We start from the raw sequence: 17,361 nt of genomic DNA on the forward strand, positions 1-17,361 counted from the left end.
AAGTCGTAATTCGTAAAACGTAACTCATAATTCGTAACTCGTATGGCCCTTGAGGAATTCCATCCCTACCGATTGGAAAGTAGGTCTAAAAAGGATAAGAGGAGCCCGTAAAAATTAATCTAATTTGTGAATATTGTGGGGTTCGAACTTGTTGATCATTTTTTCGTGAACCCGGAAATCAAATGATTTCTTCACTTGAAAACAGATAAAAAGGCAAAATCACAGATAATTCTATAAATAGAATCTATTTTAGATGTAAAATGAAATGGGTTTCTTTTTGAATTTCCTTTTTCTAATATGCAATGTGGTCCAAAGCCACAATCTCTGCCGATATTTGTCGAAATGTGTGCATGGAATGTATCAAATCAATACAAATCAATGGAACTGGTTTTATTGCAATATATTATGATTGTGAACTATTCTATTTCTATTTAGTGACGCTGTACGAAATAAGCGAAAACAGCTCGTAGAATGGGTGAAATGAAGCGTTCACGTGATTACTTGAGTTTCAGAGAGTCTGTACCTCAGAAAAAAGTATGTTAGTTAAATAGTAAATAGGATAGAAATCCTACTCTATTAGCGGAGCTCACCTGACCTACAACTCAGAGTTGATTTAATTCATTTTCTAACCACTCTCTTCAATGATATTCCACCAATTTTTGTGGTGAAGATTTAATTGTTCAATAGCCAAGGCTAAGTGACATTGGCTAGCCAATAGGCCAATAGGTCTGAATACCAGACGTTAGAGTTCCCTCGAACAACGTTTGTGGAACGGCGGCTAGGTACTAGACTAGCCCTAGTCTTAATGTTTTACCATCTCTCAAATGAAATGTTTGTGTAACTTATATATTTTTGTGTAGATGATGCTTTATTCTATTTATTTTTAAGTTATGCATTGACGATGACTCTGGTAAGGAATGGGTATTATACGATTCAGGACCGAAGAATGTACGGTGTCCTTTGATATGTCTTCCTCCGGTCAGTGGTACTGCAGACGTATTCTTCAAACAAATGATCGCATTATCAGCTGTAGGATGCCGCGTTATTGCTGTAAGTCTTTTCTCATATTAGAATTTAGAGGGAAATTCAAGGGAGATTCAAGCCAAATCAGATATAGTATACATTCATGTTGCCTTTCCATATTGTAACCCTTACTTCACCCATTAATACCACTATAATCGACTTGTAGATATAGACCCTGACAGGGCTGGATCCAGAAATTTGGAAGGCATGGTCCAGTACGAAAGAAAACTAAGGCATTACTTGCATTAAGCCATGTCAAAGGCCACAAGCAGGGTCCCACCCTCGGCGTTAAGATATCTTAGAGAAATACATCCTTGAGGATGAAAATTCCTAGGATGAGTATCAAATTTGCCGGTTTTAAGTAGGACAACCTCAATGGGAAGGCAGAGGTCCATACTTCCAAGACCGCCCTCTAAATCCACATCTGCCTGATCTCATGTGGGAACAATTTCTGGATATTTCATTTGTGAGCGAACAGTGTAATATCTTAAGTTTTTTCTTGGACTATTTTTGTAGGTCGAGTATCCTGTATATTGGTCAATTGGAGAGTGGTGCGAAGGATTTCGCAAGTTATTGGATTATTTGCATCTCGACAAGGTGAGATAGAATGAATGAAACCTAAAAATGTTCGATACCAGAATAATCATAAACAATGTACCGGTATATTTTCAATTTCAATTATATTTCAGGTGCATGTTTTTGGTGCATCTTTAGGAGGATTTTTAGCTCAGAAATTTGCGCAATATACATGCAAGTCGCCGCGAGTTCATTCGTTATTGTTGTGCAACTCATTCGTAGATACATCCGTATTTCAGCAGTCAACGACTGCTCACAGGTAAGTTAGGCAAAAAGCCTTTCTCTTAGTAGAGTGTGGTAACCCCACAAGTTTGATTGACTTTTTTTCGCTTACTGGCATCACTTGACTCGGTCAGGGCACGAAACCCTGATTAGCCTGAGTGCGAAGGTACATGCACAGGTTGGCTGTGCCAATCAGATTGTCTGTTGTTTAATCGCTGAAGCAAAATTCATGAAAAACTATGAATAGAATAATCTGGACTAGAATAAAATGACCAAATGATGACAACATCTAAGCGTCTGCTCACTCGGGTCATGGTTTCATGCAGTCTTGATGCCATCAGGTTCGAATCCCTGCTGAAAGAGCTTATTCTGATGCAGAAAGCGCAGTATTTTATTGTCTAAGCAGAAAATTTTGATTCTATTAACAGCTTCTGGTTGATGCCAGCGTTACTTTTGAAGAAGATGGTGATGGGAAATTTTGATACTGGCATCGTCGATAAAGACATCGCGGACTCAATTGATTTCATGGTGGATAAGGTAAATAAACACTTACGCAAGAGTCTGATTTCAGTGGGTTGTTGGTTATGAATATCGTATCAGTTTTCCAGTACTTGAGTTAAGCTTCATATGCTATGTTCTTTTTCTATAGCTGGACAGCATGTCACAACAAGAACTCGCATCAAGGCTCACTTTAAACTGTTTGAATTCATATGTCGAACCGCAAAAAATAAGCAATGTCCCCGTCACATTGATGGATGTAAGTTGAAATGAAATTTTGGCTAGTGCAGTCTTCTTTGGAAGATATTCAAAATTTCTATCTAGTCTGATTTTGAGTAAGACGTTTACAGGGTGGCCACTTACGTGGAAAGCTTGGAAAAGTCAGGGCATTTTCTTTTCTTTAAAAAAGTCGGAATAATCAGAACATTTTGTAAAAAGGCTAAAAATCAAGGAAAATTCAAGGAAATTAATGTTGAGATTGTTAGATGGCATATAAAATCAAACAATCAAACAAGGGAAACATGTCAGCAAATCAAATAAAAGTGGCAACCCTGTCTAAGGAAATAGTCCGGGAAAATTTGGGGGAACAGCAAATCAAAAAATGGCCGACCTGGTTTACTATGGAAATATTTGATGGATTTATTATCGTCTGTTGTAGGTATATGATGAGAGTGCACTTTCACAGCTGGTTAGAGAAGAAACTTATAAATGTTATCCCGATGCCAAACGTGCGCATATGAAATCGGGCGGCAACTTTCCGTATTTGAGTCGCGCCGATGAAGTCAACTTGTACATACAAATTCACCTACGACCATTTGCGGAAACTAAATACAGCGCTATGGATCAGATATCCGATTAGAATTTAAGTCCCATCTCTACTGAACTCGAGAGATCTTATGTATGCATGTATTTGAATGTAAAACATCTTTAGCGCTCAATAGATGTATTTATCGATGATAAAATCTATTTTTCCAACTGGAGACTAATTTTGTATACATGTAGATTAAAATTGAACGATATATCTCGAAATAATGCATTCAAGAGGCAAGCAACTTTTGTCGAGATCAAAGTAAAACCATCTACTAAGGAGTTATTCACGATGAGCCAATTTTGACTACGGTACTTTGAGAGTTCAATAGAATTAGCTGATTGTGACTCGGCCCTCATCTTCTGCGGAACTTGATTATTATAAATCGTAAATGTTTTAATTGCATGTAACCTGTTGAATATTGAAAGCATTATTGTTCGTGGTATACTGCTTTTGCATGCCCAGATCTGGATTTAGTTATCGCTGGTGTTAATGCATGAACTGAAAAATTTGTCGAAGGAACAGTTTCATTGGTCAGTTTTGTTGAAATTTTTCTGTGTAGCGAACATAAATGTACGATTTGAAAATCACTTATCTAGAAGTTTACCTCAGTACGGTAATTTCTTTCAATTCAACAAAAGAGCTTACTGGCGCTCTAATCAGGTGAATGAAAATTAAAATTGAAAAAATAGTTCCTTTAGTCATTTAACAAAAGTAAAGATACCAATACATGTATATGCAGGCTCGTATATGCATTGAGCATTTAGGTTACTATTTGAGTTTTCCTAAATGTATAATTTTTGTTCACAATACATATTTGTGCATTTTGTATAGAAGCCAAGTTTGCTCGAAATGAACATGTAATGTTCGTGCCTATTACATAAAAATCATTGATTGGTGCTAAAAAGGAAACTTGTGATAGAATCGTGTATATTTATATTGTATATTAAATGGAAATTGATTGAATAAATAAATGGTTAAATAATGAAAAGCTATGTTGTTTTCACGAATGATTTAAGAAATATAGGCTAGAAAAAGTCTCGATATACTCCATGTCAAAATGATAGTCACATGTCTCCATGGTGGTGGGGGGACATCTTATTTTAGTCAGTATGTGCTGTCTGCCATCCTCTCGAGACCTTAGTCTGTAATTCTTGATGGATTTCCCTGAAACTTGCTCTGTGGATTGAGACACCGGCTATTGAAAATAATACCGGTACTCCCAAATCAGTGATTCATAAACCAGATATGTTGACAACTATCTATAATTTATTAAAATCAGGATCAACAAAATTAAAAATACAGACAAAATACACATTTTGTGTATATAATATGAATAAGTAAATAATTGGTTTCTGGACGGATGTTTTGCGGATGGTTTTTAAGTATCACAGTCATATTTGATTCAGGTTAAATCACCCTTCATTTGATTCAATTTAAGAGCTCTCATACGAGCTTTAATCTTCAACGCTTTGCGATAATCCTTGATGGCGATTTCTTTCAGTCCTTGTTTCCCTCTGACATCTGCTCTACGCATGTAAACGACTGGATCGTCTGGCTGGATTGAAAGGGCTGAAACAAAAGGGGCAGTTTTTAACCAGATTTTTCATCAGGTATAATAAAGTTCACCTCAATTATGAAGATGGCAAGGGGGTAAAGGTGAATTTAATGATAAATGACCTACAGTTATTTCTCATGAAAAAGCGCCATAAACGTAAACCCCTTTGAGCCTTACGTGAGGGCCTTGTGCATGGGTCTAAACCTCTGAGCCTTACATGAGGGGCATGTGCATAGGTCTAAACCTCTGAGCCTTACATGAGGGGCATGTGCATAGGTCTAAACCTCTTTGAGCCTTACATGAGGGGCATGTGCATGAGCTAAACCTCTGAGCCTTACATGAGGGCATGTGCATAGGTCTAAACCTCTGAGCCTTACATGAGGGGCATGTGCATAGGTCTAAACCTCTTTGAGCCTTACATGAGGGGCATGTGCATAGGTCTAAACCTCTTTGAGCCTTACATGAGGGGCATGTGCATGAGCTAAACCTCTGAGCCTTACATGAGGGCATGTGCATAGGTCTAAACCTCTTTGAGCCTTACATGAGGGGCATGTGCATAGGTCTAAACCTCTTTGAGCCTTACATGAGGGGCATGTGCATAGGTCTAAACCTCTTTGAGCCTTACATGAGGGGCATGTGCATAGGTCTTAACCTCTTTGAGCCTTACATGAGGGGCATGTGCATGGGTCTAAACCTCATTGAGCCTAACATGAGGGGCATGTGCATAGGTCTAAACCTCATTGAGCCTTACCTTTTGTGAAATCTTGTTCAGCTTTGTCGTACTGTTGAAGTGAAGAATAAAGGTTTCCACGGTTGAGATACACGTGTGAAGACATCGGCATCAGTTGTACCGCGCAGATGAAATCCTTCATAGCACCTTCATAATCCCGAAGGAATGTTCGAGTAATCGCTCTGTTCAAGAACGCGCCTTCATCTTTAGGATTAAACTGCAGTGCTTTATTGTAGTAACGCTCTGCCTACAATTAAAAAGGACGAAGATTGAAAAATTGACGATTACTTTGTCAAAAAGTACCAGGGGCCAGTTTTATGTACTGGTATCAAATTTAACCTAGGATTTACTTAATTCATTTCCAATAAATAATTAATAACAAAAACTTAATATCATTCAAAGCTCTATAAAAAATATGAATTTTTTTTAACAGAAAACAGCGACTACCGGTAATCATAAAACTCTTTGAATAAAAATATTTTTTAGAATGAGGTGCCGAGACAGAAAATGATCGAGAACCATAGAACTCTGTTCGATAATGCGGTTCAATAAGACGAATTTCAGATGATTGTCTTGTAACCCTAGCCAAATATCGAATCAACTGAGTTCACCCCCATAGTTTAGTTAATACCAGTCTACAAAACCGAGCCTTCCTTGTCGCTGATTTTTTCTCCTGATCCTTTACCTGTTTAAACTGTCTCATATGGAAATAGATATTGGCGGCGTTGAAGTAAGCGAGTGAATAAGTAGGATCTATCGTTATAGCTCGTTGGTAATCTCTCATCGCGTTCACCGGATCTTCCGTAAACTGATAAATAACGCCTCGATTCGTATAGATCTCCGCGGTTCCCAACACGGCTAACGAAGCGTTGATATCCTGCAGCGCTGCGAACGTATCTCTCATTTGCAAATTGATAACTGCTCGTCCTTCGAAAGCTGGCTGATATTCTACAATGCAAAAAATGTATATCGCAAATGTACGATGAATCACTGCTTGCTTTGGATCTTGCAGAAACAACTCATTTTCTCCAAGGCAACTGAATTCCCTTGGCAGCCGGAGTAACAATGCATTGTCATCACAATTTTCAATACATTCTGTCTGGGGTATGCAATAACCTGAGGCAAGGGGTTCCATTGCAATGAGTCTACAGCATACCTAGCTATCTCCGGAGTTTAGGAAATTCACAGTCTGACTAGAATGGCATCTTAAAAATTATCTTTTCACAGGGTTACACCAGTATCGGTGTGGTGTTTCTCACGGATTCTTACTTACTTGGATTTATATTTATAGCAATAGTGAATTGGGTCCACGCTTGCATAAATTGACCGGTCATCTCTAAACTGTAGGCGAGGTTCACTCGCGCCGGTAGATACAGAGGATCGAGCTTTATACACCGTTCATAATCATGCCTGAAATACATCACACAATGTTCAATCCATTCCCGGGAAAATTCGTCGTCATTGTTTTCGTCGGTTTACGGTGAAGATTTCTATAGCCTACCTTGCACATGCGACTCCAGTGCGAGTACCAAAATCAAGGAATGCGTTTCCACGTCCCATGTAGGCATCGAGGAAGAACTGTTCCAACTCGATAGCTTTCGTGAAAGCACGAATCGCTTCTTCCAATCGTCCAAGTCTGAATGAAAACCGTAGCAAAATACTTAATAATCGTATCATTTGCTAATTGATAAGATGTGTCGCTGTTTCACCAATATTTCTTACTTGTGATAGCAAAGTCCGAGAGTGTGGTAGAGATGTACATCTTTCGGCTGCAGTTTGCAGGCGTAATCAAAATCGTACAGAGCATTGTTGTAATCTCCGTTTTCGAAGTACAATAAACCACGATTTATCAGCACCTACGTATGTACAAAATCACAAATCACAACCGTTGCAAAATAAAGACTTGAACTAAAGAAGGAGATTTGAGTAGATTGAGAAGAAAGAGGCGAATTTACCCTAAGTATCATGTCACTATCTAACAGTAGGACGATACCATAATCAACTAACGCCTGTAAGTATAAGGAAAACCGGTCTAGAAAACTTGCATGTACAGTGAAAGCTATTATTTCAAACATGCTTCATTCGTACCTTTCCATAGTCTTTGCTATCGTGGTAGCACACCGCCCGATTGAAATATGCCATAGCGCATGAACTGTCCAGATTTGTAGCCATGGTTAAATCTTGGATCGCGAGCTCATACGCTTTTATGTGATATTTCAACGCACCTCTGAAATAGAAATAGAATTCCGTATGAAGGGTTATCAGTTTTCAAATAATTTTCAAGCATTTCTTTGAGTTGTTATTTGTACCTGTAAAGATAGGCTCTGACACTTTTTCGCTGCATGCGAATTGCTTCATTGCAATTCAATATAGCTTTTGAATACTGTCCTTTCATTCCGTAATATGCGGCTCGACTGAGATAAGCCTAGAAATAGACGCCATATCACAGAAGAATATAAGTATTGGCTTAATTTCAAGATTTCAATCCTGAAAATTTCTTGCCTTATTGTACCTGGAAAATTGTTGGATCAATGGCCAAGGCTCGGTTGAAGTCTTGAATTCCTTTCGATTGTTTCAATTTCATTTTCATGAGTCCCCTTTGATAATACGCCTGAAAAATTACGATTTCAATGATAAATTTTTCTTCAAAATCATCAGCGACAATCATCATGTAAAAGACTTCAAATCACTTACATTAGCATATTTAGGATTAACTTTAAGAGCGTTGTTAAAAGCGTCCAACGCTTCGAAATGATTTTTCATTTCGCAATAACACTTTCCGATCAGGAAGTACGCTTCCGCCGCTTCTTTCGGCCATGGGATTCGTTCCGTCCACGGTTTCAGTACGGACAACGCCTGCTGGAAACTGTTCACCGCGTCGTTGAATCGCTTGTCTTTCATTTCCGTTTTACCGAGAAGGAAATAGTGAGGAGCGATCGGTTTTTGTCTGGCAGCGAATTGCAGCGCTTCGATCGCTTTGTCGTACTGCTTCAGGAACGACAACACGACGGCCTGTTGCGTCGGACTCTGTCCGAGACCGACGTTCAACTCGGCGGCGTGCTGTACGCAGAACGCCGCCAAATCCAGATTGCCGAGTTTCAAAACGAGATACCCGCGATACATATAATAATCGGGAACGTCCGGACGCAGATGGATCGCTCGCGTGAAATCTAACAACGCGTTCTTAACGTCGTGTACGCGAGTATAAGCTTCAGCTCGGCAGACGTACGCGCGTACGTACGTCGGGTCGACTTTAATCGCCGCCGTGAAACGTTTCACCGCTCGGTGATAACTCTCCAACTGATAATATATCAAACCGAGGTTGACGTGCGCGCACGCGATGTCTTTATTCAGTTTGAGAACGGCTTCGAAGTCGGGTATCGCGTCTTCCCATCGGCCCATCTCGTTATACAGTATTCCGCGGTGTAGATACGCTAACAGGTTATCTTCGCTGTCATCGATCAGAATCGAAATACTCAAATCGAGCAGCGCCCGTTTCGGGTGACTTGTTCTCAGCAGACAACCGCGGTGGTAGAACGCGAGGCTGTTATCCGGGTTCAGGTGAATAGCTTTAGACAGATCGCTGACCGCCGAATTCCACTGTTTGACTTTCGCGTAGGCTAAACCTCGGTATGTGCGGCCTTCGGCGCTATCGGGTGAAATGTTGAGGAGATCGGTGAAGCTCGAAATACAAGCTGCCCAATTTCTGCAATAAAAACGTTTAGCATCAACCAGTATGCATATTAATTGACAGATTAATTGACAAGAGGTCAGTTGCTCAAAAGTCAGTTAGAGTTAACCGGTGGATAGTTGAGAATTGAAAGTGATGGTATTTTGAACCAGCCTTTTTAGCAACATGGCCAAGATCTGTAAAACTCAACGGAGAGTGATTAAACCTACCGATTGTCGAAGTGATATTTAGCATGTTTCAGCAAAGCATCTGTACGGGTTGGCATCAATTTATGACATCTGTTATAATCTTCTAGAGCTAGCAACATTTCTCCTCGCTGAAAATCGATGAAAAATATTTACCACAAGCGGAAATAGCGCAACCTAAACAGTTTTTCGAGAATTTTTATTCTGAAAGATTTTACCTGTTCATACATCTCGGCACGTTTAAAGTAAGCCTCATGATCGGTAGGATTTAATTTGATAGCTTGTGTATAGTTGATGATAGCCATTGTCATATCATTCGAACGCCGGAATATTTCAGCTCTACAAAACACCATGCCACACTTTAAAACGATAATTTATCTAAAGAAATATATCAGGCAAAGATCAGGTCTAGTAGTTTACTGTACCTCGATCTATACGCTCCTGCGTGACTCTTGTTCTGTTTGATAAGGAAGTTCAAGTCCTCCAGCGCCGGTGTGATTTTATCGTATAGTAAAAATAACAAATGTCTGTGCCAATAAGCATCCAATAACATCGGCTCCAGCTCAATAGCTCTGAAAAGATTTTATTACGGCATTCAACATCTGAATAAAGATATGAAGAAATCTGAGACTGTTTTAAAATCCCGCGTTCAACTATACTTCGACTAGTTCAACTAATTAACTACATTCATAAATTACTGTAGTAGACTTACAGATCTAAATCATTTTGAGCCTGTTTGAGAAATCCGAGCTGAAAGGATATGAAAAGGAACCATTATTAATATGAATAAGTTTTTGTAATTTCCGTGCTTTTCGATGTTCGATATAGAGTCATGTGTGGAATTACATACTTTGCGCAGTATAGCACCTCGTCGACATAAATCAAACGGGCGTGAACTATCTGAGCTTTCGATCACAGCAGTCAATTTCTCAACTTCTTCACTTAGCATCTAAAAAAAGTATGAATAACAATGTCAAAACTTTTTAATTGATGATGTTGAAAGCTGCATGTTTTCTCTGCATAACCATCAACTCAAGTCGAAAGGGATGCAAAAACTCACTTGAATGATTTCCTGACTGTCGACTCCTTCCACTAACGGTTCTATTTCGTCGATTAAACTAATATCATATCGCGCCGATACCGTTCTACAGATTAATCAGAAAACAATGGCAGAAAATTCGGTAAGCAAATATCGGAAATACGCGTAATGATCAGTCATGAGTTTAATGAAGTTTTGTAAAACATAACAACAGTTTACTAAACAGTTGAATAAAACACTCTAATCCGTGTAAACAATAAAATTCTTTATGATAAGATCCCGAAACGTTGTGGCTTCATTTTGATAAACTGTTTATCGTATAAAATTTTAATGAGGGACTTCTTCATTTGATAATGTACCGCTACATACTGTTCATTATTTTTATCCGTAGATTTCTTGGCTGCATCTTCTGCCAACGTAGCGGCGAACTGCTGGCCGGCGTCCGCGACTTCATCATCGCTCTCCGACTCCGGAGGGAAAACTTCATCGAACCATTCGTTCCAGATATCCCGAACCCATTCTCGTTCGTTCTCACTCGAACTGACGAAGAAAAAAGATTTCGCTTTTGTGAACGTTATCTCAGGCCGTTATAATTGATTAATGATTGAAATATTGATTCGTTCATTCTCACCTGGTAATGCCCCCTTTTTCCTCGACGAAACCTTCAAAATCTAGATTTGTTACACTATTTCTTCTTCGCGAGCGTACGTGGCTAAAAACAAAAGGAGTTGTTATTCTCCAAACATTTATCACATGCGTTAAACAATATATTCATTGAAAACTTACAATGGCACTCTTAGTTGTCTCTCAACAACATGTTTTACATTTTCCAAAGATTTAGATCTTTCGAGTCTATTCGGTTCTTGTTCGATAAACTTTTCGATAGCTTCTATTCGTGCCATATCAATTTGTTTTTTCTTCTTTTTCCTAAAAGTATATTAGATACGCCTGATTAGCGTTGGAGCAATGCATACTCAGGTCATAAAGATTAACCTTTCCGGATTCGAACTCACGGTTTTGGAATTATCACGTAAGCGCGACCAGCTTCGACGGCCAATTCTGCAGCAGTCTTTTTTAAATCTGTAACAATAACGTAAAAAATACATAAAGATGTTTGATAATATGTATACACAATCAAGAGTTTAAATCTAAGCTAAATTTCAATAGATTTACATAAAGTTATCTAATTTCTGAACCCATATAGTTTTGCAGTATTTACCTCTTGTAAACAAACTCTTAAAAGGTGATTCATACGTAGTTTCAATACTTTCAGTAGCCGTATTCGTCATCTGAGTTGAGTCCTGAAAGCAGGTGTAAGTCAATTAAATACCCCTCGGTGTTTTTCACATTAAACTTAAACTCAATATATAGTAATGTTTACCATTGATGCATCTTCGGTTTCTTCTTCATTTTCATCTTGCGCCTGATTTTCCTCTTCAGCCTTCCGTTCTTCGGCTACTTTCTGAATGAGCTCGCGTTGTTTGTCGAGCTGAAAATTTCATGAAAATTATTTCATCATTCTTATCATCATCGTCATCATCATCAGAGCCAAAGGTTATGAAAAGAAGGTACAAGTACAACATCTCTATGCTGAAAACTGGTTCGTATAGGCCTACCTCTGTAACTGCTACTGCAAAATCTTGTTGTATTACTAGTACATCCTCTTCAGGCTGAATATTTGGTAGAGATTTAGCACGTCTGCAAGAGAGAACGACATTACACGATAATTCTGCCACGCTTTCGATCTTGTTTTTATTTCATTGAAATACCTGATTGGTTTGATGAACGGAATTGAAACAGTAGTTTCCGTTCGTGCTGTTGCCGTGTCACTTTCTTCGACCGTCGACGTCGTTTGAACGGCGGTTGCTTCGACAAACCATTTCCTCATTTCGGCGAACGACATTCGAGGCGCGGTAGACACTTGAATATCGGTTGCAGCTTCACTTACAGAAGAGCCTTTAATCAAAAAATTCTTTATCGTCAAAGTAGAAAACTAAAATGCAGTGCAAACATTCATCTAATGGGAAAAAGCTCAGTTATTCATGTTACAAAAAAGGAACTATAAGTATTTGAAACCCCATATCCATATCAGCCAAATTTTTTAATTCTGCCAAAAATTCAAGTTGAGTCTTTTTACTTCTACCAAGATTTCAAGACAAGTCTTTATGAATCCTTTTGTTTCTACTCAATACAAAACTTACCGAAGGTTTGTTCAGATTTCTGCGCTGTTTTCACTGTAGATATCGACCGGGCAGTCGTCGGATAAGTTAGAGTTGATTCTTCTTCGCTTTTCTGTTGGTCGGATTTCAGATTTTCGAGCTTCATAATCATCAGGTTCGTCAGATCTTCGCAGGAATGATACGTACGCGTAAGAATCCTAAGTAAAATAGTTTTGAGCAATGTTTAAATTGTCTCGAGCTGAAATCCTGCACCCAATTCCGCAGTAGTAAATTACAACAGGACTCTAGTTTCAACTGAAAAAACCAATATCCATTATTTTTCTAACCTGTTTACTATTGTTGCGTCTCTCGAAGTCATCTGAGGGGCTTCGTAAAATTCATCGTCTGTCAAACTTTCATCGGATTCATCGGCGTCAATGTCCGTAAGTCTCCTACTCGGACGCATCGAGCTCTGATAAGCCGGGAATAAGTGCATCTTTACCCTAGCCGGAGCGACGTCCAATTTAGCTGGAGCCGGAGTCCAGTAAAACCTCGATTCATCATTTTTCAATTTCACCTGCATTCCTTCGATCGTCAATTCATCAGTCTGAAAAGGAAAATAAACTTAAGCTTCACAAGCGTCCATATTTTATAGATTTAAATAAAAAGAGACTGATAAAATACTTGACTTACTTGAATCAATTCTTCTGCAGTTGATTTCAATTCGTCGTAACTGTATCGATCTTGTTTACCCAATAACTCAGCTTCGTTGAGGATCCAAGCTGCTGCCTGCGACAGTCTACGATTGCGTTCATCTTCACTTTCACTCGGAACCGCATGTACGGCCGTTTCATCTTCAATCATCACCTCTGGACCCATGAAATCCTCCGCCTTTTCATGAAAGATCATTATGAATAAAAGCCACAGGTTAAGGCCTGCCGGGCATTAGCCATATATAAAATCAAAGAAATCAGGGTGACCACTTTTGTATGACTTGTTTTTCTTCTGACTTTTCCCGGCTATTCCCTGACATGCTCATTGCTTTGACTCGATCTACTAAGAATCCAATCAGTTGACTCGGTCAAATACATGTATGTAAAACATAGATGAAAACTGATTTTATGCGAGATCTGGCAATCTCAACAAATTTCCCTGATTTCCAGATAAGTGGCCACCCTGAAAATGAAGGCATCTTACCCTTTTATTAAAGGCCTGTACAGTTTCGTATTTAGCCTGCGTAATATGCTTCCTCATAACTCCTTGTAGCTCTTTCGGCAGCTGATACTCGGAGGAGACCGAACAGAAATGATGAAAACTGGTGAAATCTCGCCCAGTTTCTTCCACCGGTATTTTACTCGACTCTTCTGCTGATGCGTCTTCTTCATCTATGCTGTCGAGCTTCGGCGGTTCTTGGCGTTGATGGAGAACTTGTTTTTCACCAGCGATGCTCACTAGATCTTCATGCGTAACGTCAACTGGTAATTCAAAATCTCTTAAAATCTGAAACGGGAATTGGAAAAAATGAAAGTTGTGCCTTTTTACTGCATCATATCCAGCAGTTTGTAGCATTAACCTGCTCCATTTCCGATCTTTTTCTGAGCATTTCTTCCTCTTCCGCTTGCTGGATTCTGAGTTCTTCGGCTTTCTTCTCGGTCTCTTGCTGTTCAACTTCTTTCCTTATTTCAGCAAAGGTCTTTGCCAAAGCATCTTCTGAAGCTTGTGTCTCCTGCTCAGCAGCTTCATCTTCTTAAACGATATGAATTTTATAAACCGTAATGATCGAGGTAGAAATACATTTGAAAATACAATCATTTTTCTACATTTATTACATTACCCTCTTCAGGTGTTTTCGCTTGTTCAATCTCTATTTCTGTTTCCTCATCTTGTTCATCCTGTTGCTGTTCACTTGTCAAACCTTCCTCAGTATGTTTATCAGAAGATTCTGAAAACAAGTATATGTATATGTATACAATATGGTATATGTATACATATTCTTGTTTTTCCTAAGAATTCAAGTTGCAAAACTGATATCGGTGAACATACCATCGTATGGTGTAGATGGAGCTCGAGTCATCACTCTGTCCATTATCTCTTTAATTTTACGATCCGACTCCGACATGCTAGAACGCAAATTCATAAAACAATTTCACCGCCGAACGTAAGAAGAACAAGAGAACATTAATGGTAGCGAAGAGAAATCATCATCTTTCTTACACGTGTGTATCTTGCGTTTTCAACGACGAAATAATATCATCGACGGATCTGCCCTCGGATTTCAGAGCGGGAACGGGCTCTGATTTCGTCGATTGTTTCTCTTTCGAGGATCCTTTACCTGTTCCAAGAGATTTATAATTTAATGAAATTACGTACATCAAGTGATACATCGGTTTTTTCCAGTTATCTTCGATACCTTTTGCGCCATCTCTTCCCGACTGACTACTGATGGAATGTTTCTTAGAACTGTGACTTCTTTTACCACTAGTGAGAGCTTTAGCTTCTTCGAGAAGTTCTTTACTGGATTTGACCTACAAATCAGTTACCCAATCATTCAAACTATCCATGAGCCAATAAATAAGAATAGCGTCTGTATTAAAGGTTTTACTTACTGAACTGCCACTTGAGACATAACTCTTTTGGTCATCTGGTTTTTTATCTTCAACATTTTGGTCTAACTTTGCTAAATCGACCTCTGAAATTCCTACTTTTGATCTCTTCGCTACAAATACAAGATATTGAATTTTCCATACATATTCAAAATGAACCATTTCAAGGAATTCGGAGAAATGCTTTGACATACCTGTGCTTTTTCGAGTGAATCCTGAAATTGGTCTTGATGGAGGTTTTTGTCTTTCGGCTACTGGTACGGCAGCAATTGTCCCCGCCTGTGGTAGAATAGCTGGCTTACTCGGTATTGTGGCCAAATCTAACTTTGGACTCGATGACATCGGGGTCAAATATGCTAAAGTTGAATTAGCCTGAGAATGCAAGAAAATAAGGCAAATAAGAAGTGCCGAGATCAATAAATTCAAAATCCAAATCCCGACTGATCGTCACGAATTAAATTACCTTGTTGATTTCTCCAATTGCTATATCGTCTTTTGAAATCGCCGACTGGCCTTGCATAAAGACTTTTAAATCATCTATCTTAGTGCTAAGATGAATAAAATGAATATACACACGATGAATGAGTGAATATCTGCTAAAAGCTTGGACTCTGAAACAAATCATGTAACAGAAAACGCTCAAAGACCATGAAAGAGATAAACAAAAATTACCTGCTTCTTGATGGATGGACTCCTACCGATGTAACTTTTGGCTTTTTTAGCTCTAAAAAGCATAATTGCAGTTTTAAATATGGTAGGCCAACTATTTCAAATCTTACAAACGCGATATCTTTACCTTCAATGGTCGTTTGATCTTTATTCAAATTAGGATAGGATTTTTTAAGTTCATCCGTTCCGGGTAATTTAGCGTCAGGCCCCTTTTCAAGTGGATTATAAGCGTCAGGTTTAACTTGTACATTATGAGGCTACACAAAATAGAAACGATAAAAAATTAGATCGAAGACTTTACGACCAATGATAACTCGAAAACAGCTGTACCTACTTTAGGCGGAAATGGAATTATTGGGTCACGCTTTCGTTTCTTAATTTTCTTGGGAGTTTTGAATTCTTCTCTGATTTTGCTGAAAATATTTGATAGGAACGATTTAATAGGAAAACTTTTGAAAAAATATTCACGTCCACCACCACTGAACCCTAAGTTACTTACTTGGTCACATTGTCGGTTGTTGCGGCATTTTTCTTTTTTTCTTTGAGGGCAAGTTGAATTTCACCGATGGTTTTTCGTGCGACATTATCCAGTTCCTTTTTGAGTATCTGACTTTCTCTATCATTAACATTCAGGCGGAATGGTTTACTGACAAACTCACGTCTATCAAATGGTGACAGACCTCCCTCCATTGTAAAAGCAACCTGTAACAATCGAATTTGGCTTAAAATGACTGAATGTTGTCGAATGGACAATGATCCAATAGTTTTAGTATCTATAGCTGTTGGGGCGTTCGTTTGTGTTCCCATAACTGGACCGTAACGTCTGGTATTCCAACTATCAACAGACTAACTGTTAACAGAATTGCTGGGATATTGAAAGGATCTAAGCTACACCCCCAAACTCCAACTACGAGCTCCAATGTAATAATGCTAATTGAAAATTTAAGTCAGAAAAACTTTTATTCAGTTACGAAGTGGATGGGGATAGGATTAGGGTAAGGTGAGGTACTAGGTAGTTAAAATATTGGGTTGGTTTTCAGCGAGCCCAGTGGTCTGAAGTGGGAAGACGCTGCGCTAGTAATTTACTGGCCCGGTCCACACTTTCCTCAAATTTTCTGAGTCACGCACCTGTGTGCACATGCGCGGCGTAAATCAGCGACGATGTACGGTAAAATAATGGAAATAAACACACTGCCGTATACAGTAAAATATCCACCGCGTTTTAGTTAGGCCTTCCTTTTCTGCTTTTTTATTCAATTTTGACAATTATTGAGGAATTTTGACTCTTTTCGAGGCTTATATTTCGACAAAAGTTACAGACAATAGTCAATGGGACCGGCTTGATTTCGAGCACTCTTTTATTTACCGATAAAAGGTGGTTTACACGGGTTAATCCAGAGTTTTCGCCGTACTCAGTGTTATTTTTCTAGTCAGACATGGGCGCCGCCATACTTGGTAACGTATAAACAGTAGTGCCGAACGGGAGAGCCATCTACGACACTGGAGCCAGTCACCTGTAAGAGTTCAACGAAGACAATCTAACTGGCGCTCCAGAATCGGGTGATCAAAAAGTGGCTCATTCAACAACTCGGGATTGATT

At 38.9% G+C, this 17,361-nt stretch overlaps 2 protein-coding genes across 6 annotated transcripts; one reads left to right on the top strand and one right to left on the bottom strand.

Moving 5' to 3' along the window:
• Nucleotides 1-159: 159 nt before the first annotated feature.
• On the top strand, nt 160-4,096 carry LOC141905536 (maspardin-like). 4 transcript variants are annotated; one of them, XM_074794426.1, is made up of 8 exons: nt 160-213; nt 436-534; nt 889-1,050; nt 1,540-1,620; nt 1,713-1,858; nt 2,250-2,358; nt 2,471-2,578; nt 2,978-4,096. In XM_074794426.1, the coding sequence occupies exons 2-8, from the start codon at nt 472-474 to the stop codon at nt 3,176-3,178; spliced, it is 870 nt and encodes a 289-aa protein (XP_074650527.1). In that variant the 5' UTR covers nt 160-213; nt 436-471; the 3' UTR covers nt 3,179-4,096. The 4 variants fall into 4 exon arrangements, with proteins under 4 accessions (XP_074650527.1, XP_074650528.1, XP_074650529.1 ...); XM_074794427.1 differs by having other exon boundaries at nt 173-255; XM_074794428.1 differs by lacking the exon at nt 160-213 and adding an exon at nt 310-352 and having other exon boundaries at nt 435-534.
• Nucleotides 4,097-4,410: 314 nt separating this feature from the next.
• LOC141905524 (uncharacterized) lies at nt 4,411-17,208 on the bottom strand. 2 transcript variants are annotated; one of them, XM_074794403.1, is made up of 42 exons: nt 17,128-17,208; nt 16,261-16,463; nt 16,096-16,174; nt 15,889-16,018; nt 15,765-15,816; nt 15,556-15,640; nt 15,287-15,464; nt 15,096-15,205; nt 14,900-15,014; nt 14,704-14,821; nt 14,533-14,609; nt 14,324-14,431; nt 14,063-14,232; nt 13,687-13,989; nt 13,183-13,380; nt 12,837-13,096; nt 12,532-12,707; nt 12,100-12,286; nt 11,947-12,028; nt 11,712-11,819; nt 11,550-11,631; nt 11,344-11,410; nt 11,117-11,257; nt 10,962-11,042; nt 10,700-10,870; nt 10,352-10,436; nt 10,142-10,240; nt 10,004-10,041; nt 9,717-9,863; nt 9,510-9,630; nt 9,316-9,422; nt 8,110-9,121; nt 7,928-8,026; nt 7,725-7,840; nt 7,504-7,642; nt 7,371-7,424; nt 7,138-7,271; nt 6,917-7,051; nt 6,689-6,825; nt 6,101-6,363; nt 5,437-5,662; nt 4,411-4,699 (listed from the first exon to the last, which is right to left on the bottom strand). In XM_074794403.1, the coding sequence occupies exons 2-42, from the start codon at nt 16,449-16,451 to the stop codon at nt 4,533-4,535; spliced, it is 6,348 nt and encodes a 2,115-aa protein (XP_074650504.1). In that variant the 5' UTR covers nt 16,452-16,463; nt 17,128-17,208; the 3' UTR covers nt 4,411-4,532. The 2 variants fall into 2 exon arrangements, with proteins under 2 accessions (XP_074650504.1, XP_074650503.1); XM_074794402.1 differs by having other exon boundaries at nt 14,063-14,235.
• Between the last annotated feature and the right edge of the window lie 153 nt (nt 17,209-17,361).

This window comes from Tubulanus polymorphus, chromosome 5, assembly GCF_964204645.1.
Source record: "Tubulanus polymorphus chromosome 5, tnTubPoly1.2, whole genome shotgun sequence".
Classification (NCBI taxonomy): Eukaryota; Metazoa; Nemertea; class Palaeonemertea; order Tubulaniformes; family Tubulanidae; genus Tubulanus; species Tubulanus polymorphus.